This window comes from Canis aureus, chromosome 15 (assembly GCF_053574225.1).
Source record: "Canis aureus isolate CA01 chromosome 15, VMU_Caureus_v.1.0, whole genome shotgun sequence".
In the NCBI taxonomy this organism is placed as follows: domain Eukaryota; kingdom Metazoa; phylum Chordata; class Mammalia; order Carnivora; family Canidae; genus Canis; species Canis aureus.
Window position 1 is genome coordinate 48,593,185 of NC_135625.1, and position 22,133 is coordinate 48,615,317.

The 22,133-nt window shown below is 43.3% G+C and overlaps 1 protein-coding gene across 1 annotated transcript; it reads right to left on the reverse strand.

Moving 5' to 3' along the window:
• Positions 1-2,568: 2,568 nt before the first annotated feature.
• HTR5A (5-hydroxytryptamine receptor 5A) lies at positions 2,569-16,348 on the reverse strand. The gene is made up of 2 exons (XM_077849548.1): positions 14,847-16,348; positions 2,569-3,471 (listed from the first exon to the last, which is right to left on the reverse strand). The coding sequence occupies exons 1-2, from the start codon at positions 15,594-15,596 to the stop codon at positions 3,139-3,141; spliced, it is 1,083 nt and encodes a 360-aa protein (XP_077705674.1). The 5' UTR covers positions 15,597-16,348; the 3' UTR covers positions 2,569-3,138.
• Between the last annotated feature and the right edge of the window lie 5,785 nt (positions 16,349-22,133).

The following is a 22,133-nucleotide window of genomic DNA, read 5'->3' on the forward strand; positions in this document are numbered from 1 at the left end:
AGAGGACATAGGTCTCTCTGATGGCAAACAGGAGGTTCTGGGTCACCTGCCTTCATGAAGCTTCTCCAACAGCTCACGGGGAACCCTGCCTGGTGGTCACTTGTAGGGCTCCGCCTGCCGTCAAGATGACTCTGACCCTGACCCTGACCTTGACCCCATCCTGTGTGGCTGTGTTTGGCCACTTTAGCAAAGTACCAGAGACCAGGTAGTTTAAACACACAAAATTCATTCTCCCCGTTTTAGAGCCCAGGCATCGGAGATCATGCTGCTGTAGACTGGTCCCTTCCCAGGGCTCTCTGCCCGGAGTGCGGATGGCCATCTTCTCCCCGTGTCCCCCCCCTCCCCAGTGGCTGTCCCTCCATGTACCTGTGCCCTCACCCCCCTTCTTATAGGGTCACCAGTCACCCTGGATCGGGTCCCATCCTACTGACCTCACTTTACCTTAGTGGCCTCCACATGTGTCATGCCCTCTGGGACTGGGGGTTGGTTAGGACATCACACACGAGTTCTGGGGGGACACAACTCAGCCCGCAACACCCCCAGGTGTGGCTCCAGCCAAGCTGGAGAGACTGTCATATTGAATGCCACCACCCTTGAGTGTGCCTGTCTGGGTCGGGGGCTGGACCCCCCTCGTTCCTATCAACAGAAGCTGCAGTACAGCCAGAGACAGCGTCTCCAGGCACACAGTACAGGTCAGCACGAACAGAGCACTGGTGTGAGGCTGGGTGACCGCAGGGCTGCAGCGCCCTCGGCAGAGAGCTGACCTGGCCCTGCACCCCTCCTGGGGCTGCTGGGGAAGGGAACCCCCATAGGTAGAACTGAGCATCAGGGCTGCGGGTGGGCACCAGAGTGCGGCTGGGGGCGCTGGCGCAGTCACCACCCCAGTTCAAAAACATTTTGGTTTGCATTTTGTCCTATTCCCCACTGAGTCATCCGTAACTTTGGGTAGCGAAATAGAAGCAAAATAATTCTTTGGTTGCTACTTCTACCTTCAGTGGGCAGTGTTTCTTGCCCTGGGGTGGCATATGCAGAGCATTTCCTAAGATGTGTATTTTAAGTGACATCTGGGAGGCGTAAAATATGAACTGAATACTCACCGTAACAGGACTTACACATCTCACAGAAATATTAATGACCTCAGCAAGAGACTGAAATTAATATTATGACAACCTATTTCTCCAGCAAAGTGCACAGAATCCTGGGGGAGTCCGGAGTTTTTGAAGCCACCAGACAAACGTGGCACATTTTCCTAAAGCCTCACTTTGCTGAAAAGTTTGAGGGAAATAAACCTTTAAAAAACAGGAAGACAAACATTGAAATTACAGAGTATCATGAATTTCACGAGAACTTTCAGATAGAATAGACTTTAAAAATTTTGCCCTTGGCTCCGACAGTCTATCTACAGGTTCCCTGTGACTACTGTAGCCTTCTCTGCTAATGGAGACTAGTGAAATTTTGGAAGCACTTCCTTTACTATAATATAGAATCTAATAGGATTTGGTGGCCTCTCTGGTTCCAAGTAATAGCGGGGAAGGTACCTCAAGTAAGTGAACAATCTGTATTTTAAAATATTTGTGGGCCTGGCCCTTCCAGATATATACAGAAGGAAAAAAGAAATCTAATAATGTTTCCAAGGAAATCCTTCCGTGAATTTGCTTCAATACCTGGGTAAGAGGTTTGCACTTAGCATCGTCAGGGATGACCTCACAAAAACTGTGCAACATTTCCTCATCTTGCTCACATTCTTTGAGTAAGGAATCTTCGCAGTGAATGCAAGGCTAAATAAACTTCCAAGACTACAAAGTAACATAAATTTTCTATTTTTGAAATTTTGGTATAATTTATTATATATGAAAGAATACATGTTTATTATAATAATTCAAAGATTATTATGTGATTTTTAAATTCATGCATTCAAAGAATCAGGGACATAGTGGACCACAGCCAGTTTTATTGTCTGAGACCTTTACCAAGTTTTGTGTAGTGGCCTGGATTTTATATGATCATATCAACACTGTACTATTACTTTATTGCCTTGACTCATTTACATAGAAGGGTCACATTGTAAGGAACGGAGGCTCACTAGTTGCTAGTGTTGGCCTCATAGCAGCGGTTCACACACCAATAAAAAGACAGCAAATTAGCCAACTCCCTCTAAAGTGTACGTGTTTGGTGAGTGTAGCTTTATAGCCCTTGGTTGTGAAACTCTACTGAGGTAAATCATCCACGTCGTGACAACTGTTTTCCTCTAATCCCATGATCCAAGGACAGAGTCTTTGTCCTGCAACAGCTGACTAAATTCCATACAAATAAAACCCATAGAAAATAAGCACGTTTGGCAGATTCTATGAAACCACTGGAATTAAGTATTGTTCATATGTAGTTGCTTCAGAATGGAAGGAGGTATTTGACTTGATTTTTAGTTCCCGTTCCAAGTCGATGGGTTGAGTTTTAGAATAAACTAGCCAATGGGGACATTCACCACTTCCATTGGTGTGTGTGTGTGTGTGTGTGTGCACGTGCACGCACAAGCATGGTTGCCACAAACAAAGCCAATATTCACTGGTCTTGCAGCTGTGACTATGTACTTTAATAGGTTTAGAGACAATATTTTGTAGCCAAACATTGGAACATACACAATAAGTACTAGGGTATACTCACCAGGACCATAGAATGGCATTTCAAAATAAGGACTATTCCAGAAAACTGGGAATTATGGTTTCCTACCCCTCGGATGTCCCCATTCTGACTTCTTCCTCAACATTTTCTATCCATTCTCAACCTGTTCAAGTTGCTTGATTTCTTCCCTCTCATCTGCCTTGTTTGACTTCTCTGGGGCAAGGACAATGACCACACTGGAGTGGATTTGGGGGTGGAATGGGTACTTTGTGGGTAAAGTCTGTGGCTATTAGGTGCCAAGTGAGAAATAATAGGTAATTTAGATCAATAAGGTTGACAAAATTGGACTGTGAAGACCCACATCCCTACCTAGGAGTATGGAGGTGAGGGCCAGTTCTGAAGGCGACCCTGGAAAACTTCATGGGCTTGCCTTTTTCATGTGGTGCTGTGTAGGGATGGGGAAGTGGATGGAATTGGAAATTTCACTGAGTTACTCATTCTTATGCCCAGGCGCCATTCTCAGTGTTGCCTAGAAAAGAAATTCTTGAAGGCGCTATTGTAGTTCTTGTTGAATGCTGTATAGATCAGGGGGTTAAAGAAGGAGTTGGAGTAGCCGAGCCAAAGGAAGATGCTCTTCCAGATGGCGGGGATGTCACAGGAGCAGAGGGGGCTGATGAGCTCTGTGGTGAAGAAGGGGATCCAGCAGAGTGCAAACACCCCAATGAGGATGCCCACCATCAGGGCAGCTTTCTGGTCTTTCTGTTCCCTCCACGTGTCCCCTTCTGTCTGGAAGGTGACGGTGGTGTGGCGGACAGTGAACACCATCTGGGGCTGCTGAGTAGAGGTCTTTGCCTGGAAAAGATAAGCAGAAGCTTCATGAAAAGCCAGCTTCTTATGCCTGTCAAATATGTGGAGGCTGAACTCAGACCCTGGTGCCTGGATCCTATGCACCGACTTGAAGAGAAGGTCCTTGATTGAAGAGAAGAGAAACTGGCAAACTGCAGAGCCCACCCTCAGCTGTGAAAACATGGTGACAGAGCTGGGGTGCTTGTTACATCTTAGAAATGGAAGGAAAGTGGGAGCATCCACAATAAGTGTGATGAAGTTGAATTCCCTATTGTTGCCTACTCAGAGAGGAAAACCGAAATACACTACCGTACAGGTCCTTCAGTGCATTTAATTTAGTGACAAAGGTACATGAGAGTAATCAAAAGGGTACTGAATTCTTACCGAATCCTTATACAATTAAAGCCTGATTTTCTGAAATTTTAATAACTTCCTGTGTTCGTGTGAATCCTCCCTAAATATTCTAGAATTTTTCTTCTGGTTTCAGTTTCCTACAACTGTTTGGGACAGTTCACTCACCAGGACACTTATCTCCTTCAGGGCTTCTTCTGTGTCCTTCTCTCCCAGTTTTCTTGGAAAATAGACCCCAAATTCTTGGAGTCTCCCCAGTTGGGTGTTCCCAGGTTCCCTTTGGATAGGTTTCTGCAAAATCAGTCTCTATGTTCCAGGCCCTTCCCAGAGAAGTAGGATTTCTGGGCTCTTCCCTCCATTTCAGTCCTTTTACTTATGTCTTTGGGGAATGAAAATAAGGAATGTATGATGAAAAGGCAGGCTAAATATGGAGAAATTACAATGGGTAGATTTACCAAACTAGCAAGTTAACTGGTCCAGTTAGAATTTGGGACAATTTCTGGGCCAGTCGATCATTCGCTAGAGGGTGAGACTATATAGACATTAAATATCATTCTTCCCAACCCCAGCATTCTGTAACCCCAGTGCATTTGCAAAGGAGAATCACACAGCTCTCTCTTAGGCAGCACACAACCTTTTAGGCAAAAGACCAGGTCAGAAGGTCATTCTCATTAACCTAACCCACTTAACCAGTCCATGGCCATATCTGTAAATTGGAGTCAAAAGAAATCAACTTATTTGTCATATAAAATAACTGCGGTATAAATAGGAACACTATAGTTAAGGTAATAGTAGTTTATATGTGAATTATTAAATTTGTATGACAGCCTTCCTGTCATTTACTTGAAGCACAGTGGAACACCAAGCATTATACAATCAAAAAGAAGATCATGGGGTGCCTGGGTGGCTCAGTCAGTGAAGCATCTGTCTTTGGCTCAGGTCATGGTCCCAGGATCCTGGGATTGAGCCATCGGGCTCCCTGCTCAGCAGTCTGCTTGTCCCTCTCCCTCTACCCTCCCCCTCTGCTTGTGTTGTCAAATAAATAAATAAAATCTTAAAAGAAAAAAAAAGATCATAAATATTGGAACAGAGTCTACAACACTGCAACTCTTAAAGACATACATAAAATGAAAAGTGAAAATCTCTCTTTCTATACCCTAATCTCACCCTGAGATGGAACCATAGCAAGCTTTCTTATGTTATTAGTGCATGTCTGGTATTGCAGGAAATTCATTTGCAAAAATGCAAACATAATATTTAGTTTCATTTTTCAACATAAAACAGAGAAATCCACCAATTTCTTGATAAAATTCAATCCCAAAATGGCATTGGGGAAACCATTTTCCCCTACTTTCCAAAGATGGAAATTGAAGGAAAATTCTGGTCCTGACTGTCGATCAGCATCGATATTTCTCTTGGTGCAGCATTCAACACCAAGTCACTTGACTGAGAAAGAGGGTCACTGATTCAAAATGGTTCTTCAGAGGGTCTGCTGGGAGGAGGATCTTTGCTGTTTGGGAGGTTCTAGGTTTCTAGTTGTCTAATGTCTTATGGTCACTCACCCTGTGGTTTTCTGACTCAGGGACTCCAAAGCTCTTTGCTCTCTGTTAATCAATGATGGCAATAAAGCACCTAACTGAGTCTGGAGAATTGAATTCTAATAATTACTCTAGCAATTACTCGACATGCTCATTAGATTCACAGAAAAAGAAGTAGTAGGGTAAAGAAAATGAGAATTCAAGCCAAATTAAACTTTTCTTAATTATCTTTGTAACACTGTATCTTTTACAGTGAGAATTGTGCACATATCTCACAATTTAGGATTCATACATAAATTTTTTCAAAGTGAACAATTAGCCTCATCTCTCCAAATGAATGCATTCTTTGGGGGCACATGTACTTATGTTCCAGGCTACTCATTTTTCCAAAGTGGTTATATGCTAAATAATAATTGGTTATTCATAAATCTAGTATGTTTCTTTAATTTCCTCTAACCATTTGGCTTCACCTGCCTACTAATATCACGGATAATCAATAGATTACCATCAGCAGTGGGTACTGAAGTTCAGAGATGAAGACTCTTACATTAGAAGTGTGGTTTTGGGGTGCTTTGCAGATTAGACCAGACCACAGTCAGAATGCAAGATGGACAGATAATCCAGGATGCTTAAGCTAGAAATGGTCTTACACTTTAAGGGAGGACTCCCCAAGGGAAAGAGTGAAAACATTCTTCAAACTTCCCAACAAACTTAGGAAAAGACGGATTGTTCTGTAGCTTTGGTAACAAGAAGCCTTGTTACATGTTTAAATATCTTCTGTTGATCAGGAACAGTACAGCTCTGTGAATGTACACTTGCATACCAACCAATCCATGGCTGCCCTTGCTTCTGAAAGTCAGCCAATTATGGTAGGACTCACTCCAATAAACCCTTCTCTGAGTGCCAATCAATTGATGACAATCTCACCAAGTAACCCCACTTTAGGGTGACGTCTGTTCACTGCCCTCCAGGTCCTGGACTCCATGCTGTCCCCAGTTCACCATAGATGGTCAGCATTCTGCTCTGCTCTAGAGACAGTACTTGACAAACAGCTTTTTTCTTACTGTAGTAAGTAATAGGTTTGGCTTGTATTTCTATTTCAGATACTGTGCAGTGCTTTTATCATCCTTAGACAGTTCTAGAGAGTTCACTGAGATCATTTTGAAGACCCTCTATTTTGAAGGTCTGCCATGTTTGGACCACAGGTGCATTCACTGCACACAGGGTCTGCAGCCAGGGGTACCAGTCTCAACATCTCCAACCGGCCCTGCTAGGCATTTCTTGCTCTCTGCATTTTGTTATCCTAGGACTTGTAACCAAAAGTGTCTTCATTTAAGGTCTTTAGGCTTAGATTTATGTATCAAGTAACTAGACCTTTGACAGAGATGTATACCATTTGCTAATGAACTTAGATTTTTGGGTAAGCCTCCTAGATCTCTTATCCTGGAGGTGTACCATTTAGCAAATATTTTTGTTATGCCATCAAAGTACTTATTCTACTGCCAGTTGCTTTGCTTTTGCTCTTGTCTATATGTGCAAAGTCTTTGGTTTCATAGGGTAATTTTTTTTTCTATAGGGTAATTTTTAAACCCTTTTCCTGGAGAGTCTTTCAGTTGAATGTAAAAAGGATTGCTGGGTAAGACATTGGCTTGAAAAGCTTCTAATCCATTCCAAGCCAGACCTGAGGGCTAATGTTTTGAGGACTGTTAGACCTAAGACCAATTTGTGGGAAAGCAATTAATCAAACTTTGCTTTAGGTCCTTTACAAAATTTGAGGGAACTTCCTGTCTTCTTAATTTGCAAAAGAATGCCACTTTGTTTAGTTGGATTACACCTCAATGAATGTTGGGTTGGTGATTGTATGGCCCCTTGCTAGTCTCTGGTCAGGGATCCTGAGACACTACTCATAGGCACAGACTGTTGACCAGCCATAGAAGCTCTTTCTTATGTGTCATGGTTTGCCTAAGCCGAGGTCTTGATTTTGTCCTTTAGGAACTTTGACTTCCTATTTTAAAGTCCACTATAATCCTAACTTTGTGCTTTTCTTGACAAGTGCCTCTTTTTTTTTTCTTAATAAGGAACTCTTGACCAAGTCAAAATCAATAAACTAAGCCATTTAAGAGCCATAGAAAAATTAGGAGAAAAATACCAAACAGTTAACAGCTGCTTTAATTGTTATGTTAAGGCCTTAAAGAAAATTCTTTTTTTTTTTAATTTTTTATTTATTTATGATAGTCACACACACAGAGAGAGAGAGAGAGAGAGAGGCAGAGACACAGGCAGAGGGAGAAGCAGGCTCCATGCACCGGGAGCCCGATGTGGGATTCGATCCCTGGTCTCCAGGATCGCGCCCTGGGCCAAAGGCAGGCGCCAAACCGCTGTGCCGTCCAGGGATCCCTTTAAAGAAAATTCTAACCTAAAGTAGTCTCAAAGATTGTGTAACAGTCCCAAACCCACCCACCTTGCATACATATGTTTAGCATATTTCTATTCAGCTTCACCTGACCTCCTATATGCACTGTCCTTTCTTTAGGATTTTCTCAGAAAAAGCAAAGTCACAAGGTAAAATTGCCAGATAAGGAGTCAAATCTATAGATTTTCAGTTAAAACCCTGGCCTAGAGTTAAGGGCTATGATTTAGAATTTTCTAAAGAGAGAAAGTAAAAATAAAAATTATTATGGAATTTAGAACTACGTGGGAGTATTGAATAAAATTCTTCTTGTCCTAGACAAATCTGTACCATGAATGAAGTTCATTGAAGTCTCCTCAGATGGGGAAAAACGGATCCTTAAAAGTAGAAGGATAGAAAAGAGAAGAGCTATAGAACACAGCTATGAACATTTTAAATATAAAAATATATTTTTTATAAATATTTTAAAAATATTTTTATTTTTATTTTTTTTCCCAAATCAATTTCAGAAGCTCTTCTTTTTGTTAAATTTTATTTATTTATGTGAGAGAGCATTTGTAGAGAGAGAGAGAATCTGAAGCAGATTCTGCACTGAGCATGGAGCCTGACATGGGGCTGAATCCTACAACTGGGAGACGACGACCTGAGCCAAAACCAAGAGTCTGATTCTTAGCTGACTAAGCCACCCAGGTGCCTCTCAAAGCCCTTCTTTTAACCCTGAGCCAGACTTAATAAAAAGAAAGGATAAAGGGCCTATATAAACAAAATCATGAATGAAAGAGGAGAGATCATAACCAATACCATGGAAATACAAACAATTATAAGAGAATATTCTGAACAATTATATGCCAACAAATTAGGCAAGCTGGAAGAAATGGATAAATTCCTAGAAACATATAAACTACCAAAACTGAAACAGGAATAAATAGAAAACCTGAACAGACCCATAACCAGCAGGGAAATTGAAGCAGTAATAAAAAAAATCTCCCAACAAACGAGAGTCCAGGGCCTGATGGCTTCCAAGGGGAATTCTACCAAACATTTAAAAAAGAACTAATAGGGATCCCTGGGTGGCGCAGCGGTTTGGCGCCTGCCTTTGGCCCAGGGCAGGATCCTGGAGACCCAGGATCGAATCCCACGTCAGGCTCCCGGTGCATGGAGCCTGCTTCTCCCTCTGCCTATGTCTCTGCCTCTCTCTCTCTCTCTCTCTCTCTCTCTGTGACTATCATAAATAAATAAAAATAAAATTAAAAAAAAACAAAAAATAAAAAAATAAATAAATAAAAAAGAACTAATAGGAATGCCTGGGTGGCTCAGCAGTTTAGTGCCTGCCTTTGGCCCAGGGTGTGATCCCAGGGTCCTGGGATCAAGTCTCACATCAGGCTCCCTGCATGGAGCCTGCTTCTCCCTCTGGCTGTGTCTCTGCCTCTCTCTGTGTGTCTCTCATGAATTAAATAAATAAATAAATAAATAAATAAATAAATAAATAAATAAAAACTAATACCTATTTTTCTAAAACTGCTCCAAAAAATAGAAATGGAAGGAAAACTTCCAAACTTATTCTATGAGACCAGCATTACTTTGATCCCAAACCTCGGCAAAGGTCCCACCAAAAAGGAGAATTATAGACCAATATCCCTGATGAACATGGATGCAAAAATTCTGAGATACTAGCCAATAAGATCCAATAGTACATTAAAAGGATTATTCTCCACAATCAAATGGGATTTATTCTTGGGCTGCAGGGGTTCAACATCTACAAACCAATTAACATGATACACCACATTAAAAAAAAAAAAGATAACCACGTGATCCTCTCAATAGGTGCAGAAAAAGCATATGACAAAACATAGCATCTTCTCTTGATAAAAACCCTCCACCACATAGGGATAGAGGTAACATACTTCAATATCATAAAAGCCATATATGAAAGACCCACAGTGAATATCATCCTCAATGGGGAAAAACTGAGAGATTTTGCCCTAAGGTCAGGAATATGATGAGGTTGGCCACTCTTAGAACTGTTTTTCAACATAGTACTAGAAGTCCTAGCCTCAGCAATCAGACAACAAAAAGAAATAAAAGGCATCCAAATTGTCAAAGAAGTCAAACTTTCACTCTTTGCAGATGACGTGATACTCTATGTAGGAAACCCAAAGACTCCATCAAAGAATTGCTAGAACTAATACAGGTTTTCAGCAAAGTTGCAAGATATAAAATCGATGCACAGAAGTCTGTGGAATTTCTATACACTAACAATGAAGCAGTAGAAAGAAAAATCATGGAATTGATCCTGTTTGCAACTGTACCAAAAACCATAAGATATCTAGGAATGAACTTAACTAAAGAGGTAAAAGATCTATACTCTGAAAACTGTAAAACACTTGTGAAAGAAATTGAGGAAGACACAAAGAAATGGCAAAACATTCCATGCTCATGGATTGGGAGAACAAATATTATTAAAATGTCTATGCTGCCCCAAACAATCTATACATTCAATATAATCCCTATCAAAATACTACCAGCATTTTTCATAGAACTTAAACAAAAAAATTTTAAATTTGTTTGGAACCAGAAAAGATCCTGAATAACCAAAGTAATATTGAATAAAAGCCAAAGCTGGAGACATTACAATTCTGGACTTCAAGTTATATTACAAAGCTGTGATCATCAAGCCAGTAGGGTACTGGCACAAAAACAGACACAGAGACCAATAGAACAGAATAGAGACCCCAGAAATGAATCCTCAACTCTATGGTCTATTAATCTTCAACAAAGCAAGAAAAAGTATCCAATGGAAAAAAGTCTCTTCAACAAATTGTGTTGTGAAAATTAGGCATCCACAGAAGAATGAAACTGTACCATTTTCTTACACCATACACAAAAATTAACTCAAAACGGATGAAAGATCTAAATGTGAGACAGGAATCCAGAGGAGAACACAAGCAGTACCTCTATGACCTCAGCCACAGCAACTTCTTCCTAGACACCTCTTTAAAGGCAAGAGAAACAAAAGCAAAAATGAACTATGGGGACTTCATCAAAATAAAAAGCTTTGCACAGCAAAGGAAACAGTCGACAAAACTAAAAGACAACTGACAGATTGGGAGAAGATATTTGCAAATGACATATCAGAGAAAGGACTAGTATCCAAAATCTATAAAGAAGTTATTAAACTCAACACCCCCAAAATACTCAAATAATACAATTAAGAAATGGGCAGAAGACATGAACAGACATTTTTCTAAAGAAGACATGCAAATGGCCAACAGACACATGAAAAAATGCTCCACATCACTCAGCATCAGGGAAACACAAATCCAAAAACCACAACGAGACATCACTTCACACCAGTCAGATTGGCTAAAATTAACAAGTCAGGGAACAACAGATATTGGTGAGGATGCAGAGAAAAGGGAATCCTTTTACACTGCTGGTGGGAATGCAAATGAAAACTTTTTTTTAAAAGATTTATTTATTTATGATAGACATAGAGAGAGAGAGGCAGAGACACAGGAGGAGAGAGAAGCAGGCTCCATGCCGGAAGCCTGACATGGGACTCGATCCTGGGGCTCCAGGATTGCGCGCTGGGCAAAAGGCAGGCGCTAAACCACTGAGCCACCCAGGGATCCACACAAATGAAAACTTTTAACTCAAAAAGTTAAAAATAGAAACCACCCTATGATCCAGCAAGTCCACTAGGTATTTACCCAAAGGATACAAGCATAGTGATTCATAGAACTTAAACAAAAAAATTTTAAATTTGTTTGGAACCAGAAAAGATCCTGAATAACCAAAGTAACCTGCACCCCAATGTTTATAGCAACAATGTCCAGAATAGCCAAACTGTGGAAAGAGCCCAGATTTCCATGAACAGATAAATGGATAGAGAAGATGTGATGTATATGTATGTATATATACTCACACAAAATGGACTATGACTCAGCCATCAAAAAAATAAAATCTTGCCATTTGCAATGATGTAGATGGAACTAGAGGGTATTATGCTAAGCAAAATAACTCAGTCAGAAACAAACAATTATATAATTTCACTCCTATGTGGAATTTAAGAAACAAAACAGAGGATCATAGGGGAAGGGAGGGAAAAATAAAATAAGACAAAATCAGAGAGGGACACAAACCATCAGAGACCCTTAACTCTGGGAAACAAACTGAGGGTTGCTGGAGGGGGGTAGGGGGAGGTGGGGCAATGGGGTAATTGGGTGATGGGCATGGAGGAGGGCACGTGATGGGATAAGCACTAGGTGTTACATGCAACTGATGAATCACTAAACTGTACCACTGAAACTAATAATACAGTATATGTTATTTAATTGAATTTAAATAACATTTAAAAATAAAGAAGAAAAAAGAGACTTATAAGATGATGTCAACCCACCTCCCCCTCTCTTAGTCCTCCAGTAACTGAACTCCATGCTTCCCAAAAATTCCATTTAAGATTAACACTGGGGGCACCGGGGTGACTCAGAGATTGAGCATCTGCCTTCAGCTCAGGTCGTGATCCCAGGGTCCCAGGATTGAGTCCCACATCGGGATTCCTGCAGGGAGCCTGCTTCTCCCTCTGCCCGTATCTCTGTCTCTTTCTCTCTCTCTCTCTCTGTCTCTCTCTCTCTCTGTCTCTCATGAATAAATAAATAAAATCTTTATTAAAGAAATAAGATCCACCTTGTTCTCTGCTCAAAGTGATCGTGTCTGGCCAGCACAGCTCTGGCCCATGCTAGTAAGCAATAGATTCAGCATTACCCTTTTATGCTAGATCTTTGGTAGTAGTTTCATCATCCTTTGCCCAGAGCAAGGCCCATCTCTCATGTTGCCAGTTCCCATCTCAGTGTCTGAGAGAGGTTAGGTTCTCAGTATGTATTTGAAGAAAACTCAGCAGACAAAGAAGGAAGAAGTGTTGGGATTCCCTAGGTAACACAGCTAGTTGGTGGTAGAACTGGATTTAGAAACTTTAGCACCTGCTACCATAGAAAAAAATCAGGAAACCTGGTTTATAATTCATCCTTCACAGTAACAGTGCAGCTCTGAATCATTTGGAGGTCTTGCAACACCAAGGAATATTTTCTTAACATTATATGGCAGAGAGAGTGAAAGCCTGCATCACTTCATAGTAAGCTCCACATGACAAACCTGACTGCTTTTCCTTTTTTTTTTTTTTAAGATTTTATTTATTTATTCATGAGAGACACAGAGAGAGAGAGTCAGAGACACAGGCAGAGGGAGAAGCAGCCTCCTCCCAGGAAGCCCGACACAGGACTCGATCCTGGGTCTCCAGGAACACACCCTGGGTCGAAGGCGGTGCTAAAATAAACGCGAAACTGTTGAGCCACCAGGGCTGCCCTGCTTTTCCTTTTCAAGCTGTGTTTGGTATTGACTGCAAACCATTTACATAGATAATTCCCTGCATGGAGGGTCTTCATAGGGGGCTGCTGTTCTTGTTCCTGGCCCAGAGCTGGGGTGGATTCTCACACATGTGGAAGCTCCAGGCAGTTTGGTGCTGCCACTGCTCAGAGCCATCAGCCCTCTTTGTTCAGGATCTAATAGATCAGGTTTCCCAAATCTGGCACTATTGTCATTTTGCTCTGAATAATTTTTTGTTGTTGCAGGGGCTGTCCCGTGCATAATGCAATGTGTAGCAGCATCCCTGGCCTCTACAGAGCCAGCATCCCTTGGCTCTCCCCCAAATGTTGATAATCAATTAAGTCTCCAGACATTCTAAATGGTCCCTGTAGGGTCAAATCACCTCTGGTTGAGACCATTGTTCTAGATAAAAGGACAGGTAGCCTCTGACCCCCTTTCCCTTCTTCTAGAATGATGCACTCTCTCCCCCCTTATCTACACCTCTGGTCCCTCTGAGCTTGATTGATTGGTTATTGTTAGAATTAGCTACTGATCTGGAAAACACAATCATATTGCAGCACTCACAATAGGTGTCTATGTCCCTCACTAGAGGGAGCTCTTCATGGGCAAAGATGATGTCTTTATCATTCTTTGCTCCTTGCACCAAGCCCATAGTATGTGTTTAATATGCTTAATTGAACTTATGTTATCCCAGAGCCAATAAGAGAAAAATGAGGCTGTGTAGATTTCTGATCTAACTTGAATATGTGAATTAGGTTCAAGGGATCACCTTGGCAATGAGAGCTGCTCAGGGGAGAACAATCCCCATATCCAGTTGTTATATATTTCCTGAATCTGGAGTCATCGGGTTGGGTTATTAAACAGTTAACGACAAAACAGGCAAGCATGGTGGAGAGAGGATAAGAAAAGAGCCCTCACAGTTGCTGTAGATTGTTTTGCTGAAAATGCCACTTGTAAAGAGCTGGGGAATTGTCTGCCTTAGATTTTTAATTTCCTGCTATAGCCTGTTAGGAAAGGCCAACAAGTGATCCCCCCACTGCATACAAAAGCCTGATAGGCCTGGGGATAGACCCAGAAAGTAGCCCCACAGGCAGTGGAAGTAAATAACAAAACCAGGCTCCAAAATAGCTAAACATCTTGATAATCTTGCTTCAGGGGAGGAGGATGAGTGGAATAGCAGGTTGTAATCCAGGAGATACTATGTTTTTGCAGAATTGGTGGCTTTAATTTGCAAAGAAAAAATAGACTGGGCTAAAACATTAATCTGTTTTGCCTGATGTTTAGCCATCTTTCTGCCAAATCACGTCACCATCTGTCGCTTCTACTCCTCCTTGAGCACTCCACTCTAGGTGCAGCAAGCTGCAAAGTTTATCTAGTGGAGCCCCAGACAACTGACTTCATCAGACCTTCCAAAGGGTTTTATGGAATCACAGAATTTTAGAGCCACGTGGGACCCTGTGGGGGTATGTAGTCATTTTATATATGGACACAATCCACCAGAGATGGTAAAGGCCATTATTTGCTCTGTGATGCTGAGCACGTTGGTGCAAAGTCTCTGATGCTTTCTCCCAGTCTACGGCTTCCCCTTTCTCCCTCCCCTCTCCCCAAAAGAAAACTAAAAAGTTCACTTTCTACAAACTTTGGAGTGAAAGCCTGAAGGAACGCAGTGAAGTATTTACAAGGATCTCCCTAACACCCACCTCCACAGCCTCCGTTAAGGGCGAGACGCTGTTGGTCTTCCTGGAGCCCACGCGCACCTTGGCGGCCTTGTAGATCTTCCAGTACACGAAGAGCACCACGCAGAGCGGCAGGTAGAAGGCGCCCACGGTGGAGAACACGGTGTAGGAGGGCTCGCGGCTCACCTGGCACTCCTCGCTGCCCTCGGAGTAGGTCTCCCCCCAGCCGAAGAGCAGCGGCGCCAGGGAGATCACCGCGGAGAGCGCCCAGGTGAGCAGGATCATAACATTGGAGACGCGCCTGCGGGCGCGGAGCGTGTATTCCAGGTGGCGGGTGATGGACCAGTAGCGGTCCAGCGCGATGGCCGTCACATTCCAGATGCTGGCGGTGCAGCAGAGCACGTCGCACGCGATCCACAGCTGGCAGAGCCGGCGGCCCAGCTGCCAGCGGCGGCCGGACAGCTCGTGCACCAGGCTCAGTGGCATGACCAGAGCCGCGACCAGCACGTCCGAGATGGCCATGGACGCCACGAGGTTGTGCGGAACACGGTGGAAGGTGCGCACACGGAGGATGGTCGCCAGCACCAGAAGGTTCCAGGAGAAGGTCGCGGCCACCAGACAGCCCAGCAAGGTTAGCACAAGCACACCGAAGACAGAGAGGAGCGGCGGGCTGGGGCGCGGGTCTTCCGAGCCGGTGCCGAGGCTGCTGTGGTTGGTCTCCGAAGGGGCCGGGGTGAAGAGGGAGAAGTAGGTGAGGTTCACAGGCGAATCCATCGTGGGTCGGGAGGCCAGCCCAGGGGGTGTGCAGGAGGGGCGTTCAGGAAGACGGTGGCCCCGGCGCGCACAGCCACCCTGGACGTTTGCAGCCTCCGCCTGGCGGCAGGGCTCCTGGGGATGGTCGACCAGACCGGCCCCAGCCTCCCGCCGGGCAGCGGCCGTGGGAGACGGCGGGGCAGGGCGGAGAACGCTGGGCTGCGTCTGGCGGCCGGGGCCCTCCTAGGCTGGCGTGCCCAGGCTCCCACCTCGGCAGGGACGGTGGTCGGGGTGCCCAGGGCGGGCGGCAGCTGGGCGTCCCTGGAGCGTCCCTGGAGCGTCCGGGCGCCGGTGCGTCAGAGCAGTACTCTCGCCTCGTCGCCTCCCTGCCCGCCCGGCTGCCCCGGCGGCAGGCTACAGCCTCAACTCCGAGCCCGGGGGGCGGGGGGCACGGAGGGCCCCCTTTGTGGGGCCTGCCTTCTGCGATCGCCCCCTCCCCGCCAGCCCCTCCCCGTCTGGGGCCGCGGCGCGGGCGCGCCCATCCAGACCTGCCTCCTCGAAGTGGGGATCCAGCCTACGTACGCGTCAGCTGATGAGGTCGCCTCTCCCCGCCTCTCCCCGCCGCGCGCTGGTGCTGTCCACGGTGCTGCCGCCTCGCCCACCTGGGCGCGGGGCCGGGCGCTGTCCTCGGTACCGGCCCCGGTCCTTCTCTCTTCGAGCGCTTCCCCGGTGGATGGAGGTTACCAACGAACCCTCCTGGAAACGTTCCTCGGGCCCCCCCACCCCCGCCCACCCATCCACGTCCTTCCAGGGGTGGTCTGCATACCTGCAGTGGGTTCTCAGCTTTCCACGGGGGCTTACATTCCGTATACGTGTTGGAGTCAAGCGTCTAAGATGGTATCGGCGGCTTTTCTTCTCCTGAAGATGACAGTACATGATTGCGTCCTTCCTACACAACACCTGGTGCTTCCCCCTAAGGGGTAGCTTTCCTTTAAGGAAAGAAAGGCAAAAAAGAAAAAAAGAAAGAAAGAAAGAAAGAAAGAAAGAAAGAAAGAAGAGAGCATTTACTGTCCTTCCTAGAGAAGGCTGAGGGAACCACAATGTTTCAACTATGTCCTCAGAATCACAGAGAAGCTGCAGTCTTTTCAATGGTCCCCATTGGATTTGCTTCCTTTGAGGGGCAACACTGGGTACCAGTTGTTACAAAAATCCGTCTTGTTGGAAAGAAAGAGGGCGTGTTTAACTCTTTCCCCACATACACACTTACAACTATATACACACCCATAGTAATTGGGAAAAGATCAAAAGCTCCGACCCAGAAGTTATGATGGAAAGCACTCCACAGAGGGAGACATGGTATCACAAGATAAACTAAAATAAGAGAGACAATATGATAGAAAGGAATATAAGACGGTGTTAAGAATTTTTAAAGTGCATGTAATTGAATCCTAGGCATTCAAGTGGTTGGCCACAAGTTTAGCCAAGGTTTTTTTTTTTTTTAACTATTTAAAAATGAGGAATATGTTTTGTTACAAGATTCAATTTCTAACAGAATGCAATAAGTATCAGGAGAATGCACCGAGAAGAGAGAAGCTCCTTCACTGGGACCCAGCGGGTGACGCCCGCTGTTATGAAATGTTGATGGAAATACTCTTCATTAAATATAAGATTATTCACAGAGCTGCTTCACCCAAGATGCCTTAGACACAGCTGATGGTGGCTTCCTGTGTACAGTGCTACTGTGTGTGGCTCTAGCTGAGGGGAAAACTTGTGTTCATTCAGAGAACATTTACCTTCTTGAAGCTATAGAAGCAACAGGAATAAGATGTAAACTATGAATCTTCATCTTTGAAACAAATACTCTGAACAATTCTACATTCAGTTTTAGGGACCAATGACCTGGAATAAGGGTGGCCTGCATATCCAGTAGGCAGCAGACCTTGATGATGGTATCTCCTGATACAGATCTTAAAAGGCATCATGGATTGCAAGCATATTCCTCACTGGCGCTGTATGCAACAGCTAGCAGTCTGCATTGACAGTTAGGTAGAAGGCTGTCAAATAAGGGGCCAAGCAAGGGATAACTGAGGATATTTTGTAAAAATTGGAGTGTCATATAGATAAGAATGCAGTCAAATGCTCTCACAAAGAAGAAATCCAATGGGGTATTTCCAGGAGAACCAAATTTTTTGAGAAATTCTGGTTTATCTCTAAGAAACAAAAAGAGAACTCAGAACATTTCATTTTTTTAATCTTAGAGCACGGCCATAATTTTAACTTGAAAAAAATATATAAACAGGTATAGAACTCCCACCTGCCATAAAGCACCCCTGAAATGTCAGTTTTGAGGAGAATTTCTTGGTTTACCACCTACTGACTGAATTGTGGTCCCGTCTCCTTCAAAATTCTTGTGTTGAAGTGTTAACCCCCAGCACCTCAGAATGTGACTGTATTTGGAAATAGGATCTCTAAAAAGATGGTGAACTTAAACTGAAATTATTAGGGTGAGTTGCACTGGTATCTTCACAGAAAAAGGGAATTTAGACACACAAAGGGATACCAGAAATGTGTGTACACAGAAGGAAACCACACAGGAATACAGCAAAAAGGTGGCCATCTGTGAACCAAAGAGAGAAGCCTCCAGAGTAGCCAAACTTGATGACACCTTGATCTTGAACTTATGGCCTTCAGAACTGTGTTAAAAAAATAAATAAATAAAAGGAAATTACTGTTGCTTGAGCCACTCAATGGGTGGTATTTTGTTATGGCAGCTCTCACAAATGAAGACACCATCCAACAAAAAGACATATGCAAAAAATACAACCAAGATGATACACTGCATGGGGGTTTTATAGACACAATGACAAATTACAGGCCATCTACTGAAACACATCTTTATAAAATGTAGTATGTGCCCATGCTAGCAATAACTAGGTGCAAGTTCTGTTGTCTGTTGAAGTGCCTCAGAACTCATGAGTCAGCCATATGATTGGCGTATAGAAAAATGTTGATTGTACATTTTTTTATAACAAGAAGGTATGCGTCTATTTGATATAAGTAGGAGCTTAACTGCAAACTAAGATTCTTTTTTTAAAAAAAGATTTTACTTATTTATTCATGAGAGACAGAGAGAGAGAGAGAGAAGCAGAGACATAGGCAGGAGGAGAAGCAGGCTCCCCATGGGGAGCCTGATATGGGATTTGATCCCAGGACCCCAGGATCACGCCCTGAGCCAACGGCAGACACTTAACCACTGAGCTACCCAGATGTCCCTACAAACTAAGATTCTTAATTACAAGTTTAAAAATGAGAAAAACTGGAAAATGCAGAACATGACCTTATTCTGCCCTACTTGCAAGGATGGGAGGGATAGCATTTTTCCTACCCACCTAAACTATTACAGTTTTATAAGATTCATAAATCATTAAAGCATTATTGTTATACAAAATCTATATTATAAACCAGGCATCAGGGGGATCCCTGGGTGGCTCATGGGGATCCCTGTGTGGCTCAGCAGTTTAGTGCCTGCCTTTGGCCCAGGGTGTGATCCTGGGGTCCTGGGATCGAGTCTCACATCGGGCTCCCTGCATGGAGCCTGCTTCTCCCTCTGCCTGTGTCTCTGCTTCTGTGTGTGTATGTGTGTGTGTGTGTGTGTGTGTGTCTCATGAATAAATAAATAAAATCTTAAAAAGAATAAACCAGGCATCAAATAAGTATCCCTGTATGATCATACCTCAAACAAATTTTAAGGAACGGTTATCTCTATTTTATTTTATTTTATTTTATTTATTTTGAGAGAGAGAAAGAGAGAGCATGAGAAAGGGGGAGGGGCAGAGAGAGAGAGAGAGAATCTTGAGCAGGCTCCAAGCCCAGCATAGAGCCTAAATGTAGGCTCTATCCCATAACCCTGAGATCTTGACTTGAGTGAAAATCAAAGTCAGACACTTAACCAACTGAGTCACCCAGGTGTCCCTATTATTCCCACTTTATAAAATGGAGTCCTAGAAATGAAGGAACTTGTCTAAAATCACATGAGATTTGAGCCTGAGTGTGGCCCAAGTGTGTGCTCTTGATCAGCATGTTTTACTCTACTAATAATCAGGATTTCACAACAGTTAACCACATAGGCTAAGCCTTTGTCTTCATTAATCACTGCTATAACAAAATACCACAAACTGTGGCTTATACAACAGAAATTGATCTGCTCATGGTTCTGGAAGTCTGAGATCACAGTGTCAGCATGGCCAGGTTCTGATGAGAGCTCTCTTCCTGGCTTGCAAACATTTGGAGAGAGAGAGAGAGAGAGAGAGAGAGAGAGAGAGATCTTTCTCTTCTAAGGCCACAGTCCTGTTGGATAAGGGCTCCAACCTCATGACCTACTTTAACTGTCTAAAAACTATTTCCAGATACAGTCACATTGGGAGTTAAGGCTTCAACATATGAATGGGGGGATACAATTCAGTCCATAGCAGACCTAAGATACCACTTAATGGTAATGGAAAGACCAAAACAATTTAAAGTACTCAGTGTTATTCCCAACCAATTTTTCCAAAGGTGATAGAAGATAAAAATAACCAGAGGAGCCATTCTGCATGGTCTTTTAAAGGCTTACCTTCTCCACATGCTTAACAATGGCCACAAAAATCCAAGCTTGCTGTGTTGTCAAGAAGAAAATGGAATTGGATCATGGATAGAATGAATAGCATGCACCTAGGCTACATTTTAAGAGATCATGGTCCTCACACTTTTAAAACAATTGCTTACCCCTGTTTGTATATAAGAAGTACAGTTTTTCTTCATCTAGTCTACTTAAAAGTAGAAAACAACTGCAAGTCACAATATACTGACAGCTGAAGAATATGGTGCTGGTGGAGATCTTATGCTTCATTCAGAATGTCTCAAACTCCATACACATTCTATGACCAGAAGAAGAAATGTGCTAGTTCTAGATTATATATGATAGAGTGTGTTTTTCCCTTTTTCAAAGGATAAAAGAGTACAAATAGAAGTTATTTTCAGCCTAAACCCCCACTGACTGCCTTACGTGCACCTGCAGTACATGTGCCTAGTTTGGAGACTGCTAACTATGGGTCATTCTCAGGGTCCATCAGGATAGGACAACGCACATACACTTGGTCAGGGAGAACAGATAGCAAGAGTGACAGGTCATCATTCAAAGCAGCACCAGGGCAGTAAAACACCTGCTACACCCTTTTAGCTTGAGCACAAACTATTGGCCCCTCATCCTATGTCATCCTGAGTGAACTACATGAACTGGTTGACTATTCCAGTCACAGCCAATTCATTAGACTGAATAATTAATTCCTCATGTCAGACAACTTCTCTTTATTGTTGTTTTCCTATCACACCCAACAGAGCCTAAAATGTATTAGGCCCTATAAATATTTTCTGAGAGAACAAAATCAGGAAAAAAAGATCTCCCAAGTAAACTACTGTTTTTCATGTCTAATGTAGGCATAATTAAAACTGAGTGGAAACACTAACATAAAAATTAAGAAAATGTCTAACCTCAGAGCAGTGATGCTGTACTTTTTTTTTAAAAAAGGCACAATTATTCTGAAGAAGGTGAAGTCAAGAATAAATAGATGCTAAATTGTTATCGAAATCTTATAAAATAAGATCAGGACAGGGTCATGGAAGTCGGGGCTCTCGCATAATATTGTTCTCCCCTAACTACTGCAACAAATGACCAGGTCGGAGTGACCAGCAGGAGGCGCCCATTCACAGTGAGCTATGGAGATTGTGAATGGAACACAGCAACCATGGAGCCTAGATAGATACCTCATCAGCAAGAGTATAGCACTCAAAACAAACCAAGCATGGACAATGAGGAGGCTGATGGTAGATAACACTAAGAAAAGAGCCACACTCTTCTGCCCAGGGATCACACCAGAACCACTTCTCAGGCTCAAAACCTATGAGCTGAAGGAGAAGGCAGGCACCTATGATGAATGACCCTACAACATAGTACTAGGTGTACTCAGTAGAAATAGCCTTGGTCCTCCCCTCAAAGAGCTGACAGCTATATTCACAGGTAACTGTGCATGGAGGATAGGAAATATCTGGACCTTCTGAGGACTGTTGGACTGAGGACTGTTGGACACATTCTGAATTGACACTGAATCCAAAGTACCACTATGGTCTCCTTGTCAGAGCAGGAGCAATTGGAGTCCAGCCAATAAATGGAGGCCTGGTCAATCAGAGTAGATGCACTGGGTCAGTGGACCTTTCCTAGTGGTTATTTCTCCAGTTTCCAAGTATAGAATTAGAATGCATTTATGATAGTTGGCGGAACCCCACATTGGTTCATTGCCCTGTGTGATAAAATATATTATTATAGGGAAGGCCAAGAGGGAGACTCCAAAACTCCTCCCCTACCCGGCAGCCAAGATAACAACACAGCTGAAGGGAAATGGCAGAGATTATCACCTCCCCTGTCTTACCCGCATGCAATTACCTACTTAATCCCTACAACATCAGTTGGATCCTGGCAGATGACAATGATCCACCACAAACTTAATCAAGTATTATTAGCAC

What these genes read in the sequence shown, in the direction of transcription:
- HTR5A (XM_077849548.1), bottom strand. Translation starts at nt 15,596, where the DNA reads ATGGATTCGCCTGTGAACCTCACCTACTTCTCCCTCTTCACCCCGGCC. An exon ending in CCTTAACGGAGGCTGTGGAG is followed by an intron (nt 3,472 to 14,846) that starts GTGGGTGTTAGG and finishes TATCTTTTCCAG; the next exon opens with GCAAAGACCTCTACTCAGCA.